We start from the raw sequence: 12,418 nt of genomic DNA on the forward strand, positions 1-12,418 counted from the left end.
AATATGCTAGGGATTACTGTATTGACACGGGACATATTTAAAGCAAATTTATTATAGCAAAATGTGACACGAGAGTATTTGCAGATGATGTCAAAATCCTGAGTGATAACTGACTCTAGATCAGAGATAAAGTAGACACCAGAATTTTAAGATTTTTAACATAGTTCTTAAAAGCACGTGTGTGTTTCTTATGGGTACTGTATTTTTAAATAATTTCAGTGACTCAACAATTTGCTTTTATTTTTTATTTTGTTTTATTAATTTTTGCTATTGCACTGCAAAAAGCACGAGGAAGTGTCAGTGCCCTGTAATACACAGGAACCACATTTTAATTTCTCAGTGATACATTCCACGTTGAAAAAAATACGGAGAAAAGGGAAAATGTAAAATGCAGAATCAAGTGTTCTTATTACGTTAATTATTGCTGTTGGTAATGCAGTGGAGATAAATCACATCAGGTTTCTCCAATGCATATGCCATCAACCTTTATAGAAAAGAGACAGGTAACAACCTATGCTGGCACGGAAATCCTCTCCTCCAAATACGACTGCATCCAAATGAAAGCCAACCTGGGATCCTGTTCTCAACGCTTCTTCACAGACAGCCTACAGATGAGAGCATATCGTTCATTTAGACAGAAATGTAGGAAGCAGAGAGACAAAGAGGATATTACATCAGCTCGGTATTACCAAAACTTAGTGGTCCTTTGGCTAAAATTGCTCCTAGTAAGTAAAACCATTGTAGGCACTCAAGTGTGCACAATGCTTTAAAATGACTCAGCAAAATAGAAAACATTATCTTGCCCTGAGCACCTATATGCCTCTGGTGTGGAGATGCAGGACATCACAGCAGCTTCCCTGCCTCTTGGCCAGAGCTTACCGTAATGCCCTTGGTATAACTGTGATTGCTGCCTCAGATATTCAGGCAGCAATAAGGAATGAAACACTCCTCAAAGGCTGCTTAAAAGCAAACAAAAAAGTATGATCTTTGATCAGTTTGACATGTAGCAGCCCTGCCTGACAAAAAGAAAGAAAGATTGGGATCTTGGTTAAAAAATTCATAATTTCAATGGTTAAAATCGTTGTAGATTCCTTATTGGATAAATTGTCAATTTAAAGGCTTCTGCTACATCTAACTAAAAAGTAGCTAAGGAAGTTAAAAATGCAACAAGTACCGCAGAAAAGTATTAAAGTAAAAGCAAGCAGAATTTTGCTACTGTACCTATATATAAGGAAGTGCATTTCCAGAATGTTACTATTTTATATTGACCTTTGTAATATTAATTTTTGCTAAGGATTAGGTATGCAGAGAGGGATAGAAGTAATTACAAACTCTGCTAGTGGGTGTTCTTACACGACCGCTGGTGGGACACAAAATTATTATTAAGCCGAATGCTTTAAAAGGCAACTCTGCTGCCAACATCAAGGGCTGCAGCATTAAAAATCCCCCTATAAAATACTGCAGGTGAATAAAAACCTCAGCCAGTTGCGAATGCGAGTTAGTTCTGTGTCCGCGCCCCGAACGGGAGCACGCTGCCTGGTGATGTTATGACGTGCGGGGAGGTACGTGGCTGCGCCAGGCGGAGGCTGCCGGCAGCTCCTGAGCTGCTCCTGCCCCGCGTGCCCTCAGCTGGCCCAAAGCCTTCCCCATCTGCTCTGGGGGAGCCCCGTGGCCCCACGAGTGTGCTTCCTCTCCGTGCTGCCTCTCCTTGCTGAAAACCTGGGCTGGGCATGAGAGACTAGGGGGGGGAACCATATTAAAAAGCACTTTAAATGTATGGCTTGGTTGAAACTACCCTTCGGATATTTGATATTTTTAAAGTTAATTGAACTTTTAATCTTAGCATTAAACTCCCTGTTACACACATGGAAAAAAACTGTAACGTGAAATCTGGCTGAAATGGTGTCAGTAGAAAAAGATACCACTTAAGCAGCAATGAAATGAGGATTGTTCTCTTTTCTAATTAAATGCTATATCAAAGTCAAGCTCGACAGCTACTAAATAGTCGTTTATCGCAGCAGCGTGTGTGCTCCAGATCCTCAGAGAAGCGAGTTTCCTGTTAGAAACGCGGGTAGTAATGCAGATGGGTTTCCTCAGTTGGCAAGGAGTATCTAGAGCTGTTCCTCCACCAAAATATTTTGGATTTATGAAGGCCTTTGCCGTACAAACATGAGAGTTAAGCATCCAAATGTCTTAGCGGACTGAAAAACATGTTTACCATTTTTTAGCCTCTCTTCCTCAAGGAAATCACGCCGGGACAACAGAGCGCTCTCCTAATCCAGGTGGCTGAAAGGGCAAAACACCAACGCTTCAACCGCACCCAGACCTGCTTACCTTAAAATTGAGCAACCCCACCGCAGTTTCCACAAATGGGATAAAATGCATTGGTTCTGCAAGTGTTCGGTCTTTCGAGTGATGTGCGAATTTGTCTGCAAACTAAAACCAGACAACATGAGGCTTCGGCGAAAAAAGCACGCACGGGCACGTGCAGCACTTCAAATCTTTCACCTGGCTGCAGCGCTGACGCACAAAAAGCCCCAAAACTCAGAAGTTGTAATTAAAAACCACAGAGAGCTTTGGAGAAGGTCTGTGGGCCTTGCACCTCATGTCCCAGGGCCTGCTGGCGGGGCACAGCCTGCCCGAGCCATGGGGCACACACAGCGCTGCCCGGCCTGCCTCGGGTTGGGCACCGCACCGCTGCCGCAGCATCCGCATGGCTTGTTACGGCACCACTGCCCTTTGTTCGCCAGGCTTTTCTTCATAATTTTTAGCTTACCTAGGAAGGACTCAAAAAGGAAGTTTAATTCTTTGAAGACCAAAGCTTTCCAATTTTTTCCATGAGACCAGTTCACAGCTAGCTCTGAGCTGCCAGTGGGGTAGCCCAAATTCCAAAATCTATCATCTGGAAACATACAAAAGCTCTCGCACAGATTTTTCCCCTTTCAAAAGGGGGAAAAAAAAGGGGGGAAAAAAACCCCTCAGCCCTATATTGTAAATCTATTATGTCGGTCTAGATCTGGCAGTTTGTGCGGAGATAAACATACCGCAGGTATGGCAAAAATATTGTAATAAATAAAGACAAAAATAACATATGCATATATTTTAAATTTAAGGAATATTCGACTATTAATGGATATCAAAGGAAAGGGAATTTTAATCATCTCTCCATTCAGTCTCAGTTGGGTAAATCATATCTAAGAGATTTGCATAAATATAAACCATCAAAGACTTTTCATCTTCAAAGGGGGTTTCAAGACCCTATAAGCTTTGTACTGTAATCATCGCAGGTCACAACCCTGCAGGAATAAGGCTGCTATGGCAACATAAAAAACTAATGCTTAAGGCTTAGCATAATATTCTGACTAATAGAAAGGAAACTCATTTTAAAAGCTGGCAGCCTATTTACCAGAAGCTGGATTAGAGGTGTTATTTCCCCTTTTAGCTTCCCCCCACTGCCCCTCCCCAAAAGAAGGAAAATCTAATCACTGAGATCTTTAAAAAGCTTTCGAGCAATTTGCAGTAACTTTACAATTAGGCCAAAATAAATCACAGCTTTCTTTGACAAAGAATTCTGCCCTTCCCGTCCCTGCTTTGCATCACCAGCGCGGCCCTCCCCACAACTTTTCCTCGGAGAAGGGATTTCCACCCAAAAATGTGCCAGCAAGAAAACACGAGTGCAATTCACACGTGCAAGTGTATGGCTGGGCAGGTACTGCAGCAGCACAACATGTAAACTCTGTGCAGGCAAACACAGAAAATGAGTTAAGAAAACCACATCAGTGTATGCTCTTAAGGCTCCCAGCTACTTTTTTTTTTTCCAGATTTAAAAAAAAGGAAAAAGTGCTACAGCGTTTATGTTTCAGGTGTGAGTTAAAGCAGTAGAGCGCTTCTTTTATTTTAAAACATTTTAAAAGTCACTCTCCAGGATTTTTGACAGCTTGTGGTTTTTTGGCAGGTAAATGAAAAATAAAGAAGGTTTAATTAAATGGCGTCTCCCTTCCTCTCCCTTTAAAAAATTTGCAATAAGCACCGCTACAAAAGGTAACTAGTGGAGAAGTTTCAATTAATTTTTTTCAAAAGGAGACGATTAAATGTTTCCGGCCTGGTAAAGTGTTCATTTCAGGGAGAAGGGGGGAAAGGAGAAGGCGGAGGGAAGAAAACAAAGCTCGGGGAGGGGATGAAGTAGCAGGCCCCCGCAATTCTTTCAGTTCCCGTGCACACCCAATAGTGTGTTGGAAAGAATGCACACTGTTCGGGATTTGTGGGAGAATTGTCCCGCCACAAAGGAGGGAGAGTTACGCTTGTTATAGTCCAATAAGCCATGCCAGTCAAACAAGTACCCACACTAGGGACAAAAGGAGAGCAAGAGATTCTCACACAAAAGAAAACAAGTAAGCCCATCTTTTAGTTGTGCATCAGCCTCCAGGTTTTATGCTCTGCATAAATAAAAATGAGGGGGGAAAAATAAACAGCTTCTCTTAGGCTGGGAGCCTGGAAAAAAAAGCGGGCAGGAGTGAAGCTGCAGGATTTCTGAAACGCGCCGGCCTCATTCAGCGGAGCACGCTCTTTGTGCTCATGGGCTCGGCCGGGCGCGAGCCGGTGGCCACAGCAGCAGGCCCGAGGAGAGGCAGAAGGGATGGGGAGCCGGGGGCCCTGGGCCTCACCCCCGCCCAGAGCCTGCCTCGTGGCCGCGAAGGCCCCGCCATTTTGGCGGCATGAATGTTCATGTATGATGAGCTACGCCCAGCGCTTGCAGGGCTGCCAGTACTCGAGGCACACACTCTCTGGAACATAATGCTGTGGCACATTGGATGCTACGGGGCTGGGTGCGCGATAGATGCATTTGCTCAGGGTGCCCTTGCATGTCGTCACTGGGGTGTGATAGAGGCTCAGCGTCAGGACCGCAATTGGCACAAGGGCATCTCCCGGCCTCCCAGCGCGGCTGGCCTGCTGGCTGTGCCACAAAACCAGGCCGATGCATGGAACGGCTGCTCCTGCACTGGCACTGTGCAGCAGTCACGGCACACCCTAACAAATGCTCCCCTTCTTGACAATTAAAACAATTATAGCATAATTAGGCCTATTTCAAAGTTTTCTTAAGTAATCTGACATGCCAGCCATTTACATTTCAGGTTTTTATTGGCTGAAAAGTCAGTCATGAAACACAAACACACCTGTCAGCAATTAAAAAGGAAGAAATAGAGAACTGCTCAGGAAATAATATCTGTGCTAATTAAAAACAGTAGTTAAAAGCTTCCTGTTTGTTCCTCCAGTTGCCCCCAGGAGTGACCTTGCCCCCCCCAGTGTACTTTTCACATGTTGCTAACATGCTTTCCCCATCTCCTGCTTACAGGGCATGCGACTATGGCACATGGCCACCGACAAGCATTTCGCGTGGTAGAATATTTAAATAAGAGTCAGACACCAATGCAGCTACTTTTCAAACTATGCTCAGACTCTTCACTGACGACAGGAGAAATAAATCGAGTATTCTTTACAAAGGCAATGCACTCCATATATGCTTTTTGTGTAGCACATCCTACACACATTTAAACAGAAGCGATTCCCAATTACCTTACTCAAGCAACAACAGGACATGGCACTTGTGTCAAATCAGAGTCCTTTAGTTCTACACCTGGCTGAACTTGGCCCAACAGCTTCAGTCAAAAGCTACCACATTGTCAGTACACAGATAGCTACTCACCCATTTAACTTCTTCTACATTTTCAACCTTTGGCAGCATCAGACTTGAAGGAAGAGTCTTGGACTGCAAAAGAACCTCTAGATCTTCCTCTGCAAGGCCACTGGACACGGAGTTTATCCTAACACACTTCTCAGCATGGCCAATGTCAAACTCTTCAAGCGTTTTCACAACTGTCAGCCTTGCTTCTCTCTACAACATATATATACATATATATACATTTAAAGGCACAAAGAAAGAGAAAAAGAAAGCTTATTTTCTATTGGCATTTTTAAAAGCTGAACAGAAAACTCATAGAAATGACATGGGGAAAAAGCTAGACAGTCAGTGTATTTTTGTCCCCAACATGTCTGTCACTCTAGGTTCTTTGTTAAAGCAGTCATCAGCAGCACCTTGCAATTCTGTCTTTCTCATTTCTTTGTAACTAGCAAATGAACGCTCAGTTTTCATGCCTAAATATTTCTCAACCACCATTTAAGGAAAACATGACTTCCATGTCTACTATTACTAAATACATCTAACAAATACGAATCTGTCTACTAACTATAATATATTACTCTAAGTCTACACTAACAACAATGGAGTGTTAATACCTTCACTCAAAACAATTCATTTTCATAATTCATCTCTGTATTGCCTGTGCTCAAATAGCAGCGATATCATTAAGTACAGATGTACATCTTTCTTTGGTTTTGCTACGTAAATCTTCATTTTCTCCATGTATGAAAAGCGTATTAAGGCTCATAGCAGAGTTCAGAACTTGCCTTTGAAAACAATGCCACAATAACGTGGAGATTTTCATGAATCATGTAAAAAGATACTCTCCTGCTGTCACAAAATAAAATGTCCAAATACACTTGCTTCCTGTGGCCACTTGCTATTTTTTGTGAATGTAAATTTATAAATCTGCTGAATACTTGATTTACATCAAGAATACTTGGGTGCTTTTCTGAAATGCAAAGCTTTTATTGGCCTCAAGAAAAGGAGGAGCAGTGGCAAGAGAGCACTGGGGCTCCCCCACTTTCTGCCCGTTTCAGCTTTGGCAACAAATTCCTCCCACTTACCAACAGCCCCTAACAAATCCTCATTGTCAAAATGAAGGCTTATCAAAAGTAATTTCATTTGTGAAGAGCTTTTATAGTCCTAATAAAACTTTAAAGCTCTTGACTTGCAAATGTAAAGAAACAACTTTAACAATATGCAGTTGCTGGAGAGATGCTTTGCAAGAAAATAGGCAAACCTGGAGGGGAAAAAATCATCAAAGTTAATATCCAAGCTAATACCCATCAGTGAGATGGCACATGGCAGTAGAGTTAAACCAGACGGCTACAAATCTGTGCCTGTACAGGGGCCTCAACTGGAGACACAGCGCACACACATACACATCTCTGTGCCGTAATACGGGGTCACTTTCAGAGGTGATCTCTGTAAACTCCAGCCCAAAAGCTATTGTCAGCAGGCTCAGGAAATCTGTGAAAAGATGCAGGGAGTTCACTGCAATCAAGGCCAGTTTGACCAAATGTTGTGAAGCAGCCTGCGTGAGGCTGCCCAGCACACACCCACCTCCCTGTCCTTCTCAAGGCGGGGTGGCTAGTGCCTACGTTGGGCCAAAAGTTTCTGGATGTGATGCAGAGCAGTAGCTGAAATGCATTCTCCAAAACAATTTATGCTTTTAATTAAAGCCAGATTATCACCGTCTCAGCACACACTGATCCAATTTGCAAAATAAAGCTCTCCCCAAATTATCCACTAAGGCAGCATCCAATACCAACTGAAGGCACATCTCTCGAAAACTTGTAGTCTAACTCATTACAATTTTTTCAGATTATAATAATGAGCAGTAGACCATCTCATTAGCTATTTTTCTCCTCAGGCTGCAAACTCCCTTCCCAAAAAAGACAGATCGTGTCTTTCTAGGTATATTTCCATACAAAACACTTATTAACAGGCTGTTGCTGTTATCAATTTACATAAACTAAATGTGCAGCCCTCTGGTACATATCCCAAAAATAACCAACAACTTCACTGAATTTATACCAACCAACAAACATGGGGAGGGGGTTGTTGTTTTTTCCCATATTTTAATAGAAAATATGTTGCTATGTTAGTTAACACACCCATGCCATCTGTTGGGTTGAGAATCAATGCAGTTTCTTATAGCCACTACATTTTAGATCTGTCTGCCTAGATACCCCAGGAATGGAAATGTCTCCCTTCCATGATAAAACTCTAGTCACTGTAGTTTCCAAATCAGGATTCAGTTGACATTTTTATTTGTGAGACAGGCCGATGGACCTGGTACCCAAAGTCAGAGATCTCGAGGGGACTGACCCAGTGCCTGTCCTTCCTACAATGGGGAAAATCCCACTGATGTTAGTGGGGTATATCAAGTCCCTACTCGGGCTTCCAGGAAAACACATCATGGTTGAATTATAAAGTGTACCAAAATCTCTGGATTACATGAACTAAAAGCATGGAAGAAAAGGAGATCCCCTTATGCCTCCTTATGCAGTGAAATGTAAAAACAGTTCTCACTGTAGGATGTACACAAAAGCCAAGATTTTAAGCTAGTTGAGCTACTTCAATGATGTAACAGTAGAGAAAATAGTAGTACTTGATCCAACAATGTCTTTGTACCAGTAGATGCAAGAATAAATGCACTTTCCAAACTGTATGTAAAGTACCTGCTAAGACTGGTCAAGATAGAATTTGTCAAGAACAGTGGAAGAAATGATTTACCCTGTTCTTCACCCTACAGCACTGGACAACTCTCTGTCCTGAGCGGGTAAAGAAAAATCCTGACAGTGAAACAAAGGGGTCCACCCTGGGAATGTGGTACCCCATTAGGTCCCATAGGCTGAGTTCTTATCAAGATGAACTAGGGAGGATGACAACAGAGAGAGTCTGTGATAAACAGTGATGTTATTGAATTACACTAATATTGTTGTATGTGATATGCTGTTATTGCCAAAATATCCTAAACTGGCTAGCTGTGCTGGAAAACTCGTTGAGAAAAAAATATTGGTCAAGGTGGCTGAAGCTCCTTTTGTGTCTCTTCTGTCTGACTCAGAGGGGGACGAGGGGAGATTTCCATTCCTGCATGCAGCTACGCCAACTGGGTAGGATAAAGCCTTTGGTGATGCTGCGTCGCAGATGAATCAACTGCCAACAGGACACACAGACACTGAAATTAAAGACGGGAATACACGAGTAGCCACCTCAATTGGCACCCATTAAAGCTAATCACTACCCATCCTCACGAGTTGCTAGCTCTGAATTATCAAATCTGCAAAGAAAACAACATCCGTCCACTTTTACACTCCAGTGGAAGAGGTGGTCCCTCGCGGCAGGGCTGCGCAGTCTCGCCATCTGGAGAATAAATCGAGTGTGAAGTACAGTATAGTTTGGGACCAAGCTCCGTGGCGGCAGCCCAGCAGCGAGTTCATTAGTTCCAAACTTGCAGGGATTAGTGCGGTGTCGGGGCAACTGTCGGGTGGGATCAGGCAGGCAGAGCACGAGACTCAGAGAGGGAGGTGGTGGCAGGGAAGGAGCCCCTGGGCTTGCTGATGGAACCAAGTACAAGCACACCTAAGTGGGTGCCCTAAGTTACAGCATTAGCATCCTCTCCTGGCATCTGAATCTGCACCTTTTCTTTTTTTTTTTTTTTTGTTTCTTTAAGTTGTATGTCAACACATAGAAATTTCCATTATGAGATAGAAGAGATGGTACAGGAGTGGAAGTCCAGCCACCCACTCACCACTGAGATACTGTTAATAAAGAAATAATGAAACATAGGCATTGAGAAACTCCACGGAACTGGGGGGACAGAAACAGCAGAGAAAAATTATATTTTCTTCTTTCTTTTCAAACTGATACAACACCCCACAGACCAGTTTTCCAGCACTGTGATTCTCAGAACTGCCTGATTTGGGGAGAAGTGGGAAGGAGTATATACGCACATAAATACATCCTGTTCCTCTTGAGTTGTATCTGTTTTGCTTCGTGTTTCTTATACATTGTTACTCTTTAGTTTCTCAAGACCTTCAGGTCTTAACACAAAGATAGTGGGTATACCTAAAGGCCTGTGTATGTAGAGATCTCATCCTGTTAACATCCTTTTGTAATTATCCTTCATATAGAAACATAAATATAAAATGGCAGTCCAGAATATATCATCCTTGCAGCCATAATGAGTTTGCATGTCTCAAATGGCAGACAAAAAATTAATTACTATAATCACAATTCAAGTTATTTTTTGTGACAGGTCTGACATGATAAAAACATACAATTATGTGCTAATGTTACTTCCCTGGAGTGGTTTGTTTACAGAGCTTGACATCACAGAATCTTTTGTCACTTATATTAGTGCATGCCCTACAAATGCAGCTCTCAAACATGATTCTGCAGAAGTGCATATTTGGATTTTTGGGCAAAATCTCATTTTTGCAAAGAGAAAGCCTGACTTTTTTTTACGTGCTTAGTGTCCATCAGTGAAGTGTTGCCATACAGAATGCCACTTCGTTTAGTTTCAAATTCTCAAATGTGTTTGGCAAGAGAACAGAAAAAATGTGTTCACTTTTAAGAAAACAAAGAAAATTGTAACTGCAGAGCAGAACATTACTGAGCATGGGAGGTCATCCCCGTTTTCTACTTTATATGCCTCAGTTATTTGTGAGAAGAAATCCTTGAGATGGCAAATATTTTTTTTCTAGCTAGCCTTGCTAGACTGGAAAACTGCTGTAAAAAAATCTGCTTATTGCAAAGCCTTCAGGAAGCTTCTATTGAATCAGATCTTATGATTACCTTCTAGATCAGATTATAATTCGAGAAGTTTTTAAAGATTTATTAAGTATTAAAACACATTTTCTTTTGTTTCAACAGGGAACGTGCCAAAGCCAACATGTAATCCTAAAGGAAAGGAGGGGCTGGAGTGGGAAGGGAGAGTAAGGCCTCCACGTGTATGCTTGTATTTCTCCTCTGCAGCTTAGGCAAACACACATTTTAGCACTCTGCAAAAGTCTGATTTTTCTGCTACTCGCACCTAAAATCTTTGAAATCTTTCTTTAATAATTATTTGATCTACTCAAATCTTTTCTTCTTTACACAATCCTTTTCACTCTTCTGAAAGAGAGATTCATCGTAACATAATGAGTCATCTAACTTGGTGCATCTCTAGCATCTGCTGCTTTTCTCTCTGCTCTGCTAATTGTCTTTACATGTAGTACATGGTCTATCAACACTGAAATGAAGCAAACCACTTCAGCGGACAGCGTTATGAACGGAGCTGCAATTTAATTATGCTCTGCTGAGGAATCTTATCTTCTTTGTCCCTTTTCCTTGAAGTTGCCCTAAAGGTCTAGGATCGCATCACTGCACCCATCTCCAATATTTCTGCTGTATTTTCAGGAGGATAAAGTCATTTTAAGATGTTTAAGAGTATCTGGGAGCTGTTTGCAAGCCTTTCCCCTCCTCCATCAGCACAGACAATGTGGATCCCGAAGATGCATCATTTGATGTCCAACATCAGCAGAGCTGGACAACTTCCATATATGATGACAGCATGATGGCTTGGCTTGAGAAACCAGGAATGTGGGGAACTGGAGGAGCAGACCCTGAGGTCCCCCCAGCCAGCAGTCCAGGACCAGGGCTGGTGATTCCCCATGCGGCTGCACAGGTGCTCAGCTATGTGAGCAGCATGTTTCTGCTGAGCCAGGGTACCCAGAGACATGCATATTAGTGCAAGAGTAAGATATTTTTACAAGTTATGTTTAAGATATTTTTCAGACTTGCATGTATCTCACAGAAATTTAATTAGAGGCTGCTAGAATGAATTGGCGCGTAGAAATATTCATGTGATATAAGGACTTAGCATAAATTTGTTTGTAGTAAAAATAATACAGCATGCTGTGTGTGTGTGTATACATAAATACAGAGACAGACTTATACCTTAAGACTAAGTGTACAGAAAAGATTTTTTAATGACAGTCTCATATACAACAGCTCCAATAAAAGAAAATTTTGTGCATGTACGTGGGCAGCTATTCTTCTGTCTGCCAACTTTTATAAACACTTACAAAAGAGATGTAAACAACCTTTCAATTAAGACAAATCAAGCTAACACTAATTTAAGCTGGCTGCAAGATGTAGTCTCTTTACTTTTTTCCCCTGGCTTTCTGAGGATGCTTTTTGTTTTGTGACAGATTAGCATCACAAACGAAAATTCTTTAGAAGCATTAGTGTTAATTAGTCTTCCTGGACAGTCAGAATGAGCCATTGCATGATGAAATGAGACCACAAAATATCCAATCTGATGTAATCAATACAAAGAAGGCTCTATGTTCCTTTCATCTGGCACATGAACTTAATTGTACACTACGGCTATTTTTTATTTAAAAATACTCTAGCTTAAGATTTATTTTTTCTTTGCATGATGTAATAAATTATTGTGACAAATGTTTGTATTTAGATGTCCATTTTTAATCTTTATAAATTTATCTTTTTCTAGTGCTGGTAATGAAATATATAACTGTCCACTAGAACTATCTTTAGCAAATTATCAGTTCCCGTTTAGATGCTGAGTTGAGGTGTGATGAACAGCAAATGTGTATCATCAGAAGTGCTATTTAATTATTGTTACAATTATTTAATAAATTATTTAGAAAGAGAGGAAGGAAGGAAGGACGGAAGGAAGGACGGAAGGAAGGACGGAAGGAAGGA

General features: G+C 41.6%; 1 protein-coding gene across 1 annotated transcript in view; it reads right to left on the minus strand.

Annotated features, from left to right (window-relative positions):
* Positions 1-12,418, minus strand: part of CLYBL (citrate lyase beta like) — a 126,649-nt gene that overhangs the window by 19,941 nt on the left and 94,290 nt on the right. The window contains exons 4-6 of the mRNA XM_021402205.1: positions 5,705-5,893; positions 2,335-2,436; positions 512-605 (exon numbers count right to left, since the gene is read on the minus strand). Of these exons, the coding sequence (XP_021257880.1) occupies positions 512-605; positions 2,335-2,436; positions 5,705-5,893 (385 nt within the window). The remainder of the gene's footprint in view (positions 1-511; positions 606-2,334; positions 2,437-5,704; positions 5,894-12,418) is intronic.

The sequence above is a fragment of the Numida meleagris genome, chromosome 1 (assembly GCF_002078875.1).
Source record: "Numida meleagris isolate 19003 breed g44 Domestic line chromosome 1, NumMel1.0, whole genome shotgun sequence".
In the NCBI taxonomy this organism is placed as follows: domain Eukaryota; kingdom Metazoa; phylum Chordata; class Aves; order Galliformes; family Numididae; genus Numida; species Numida meleagris.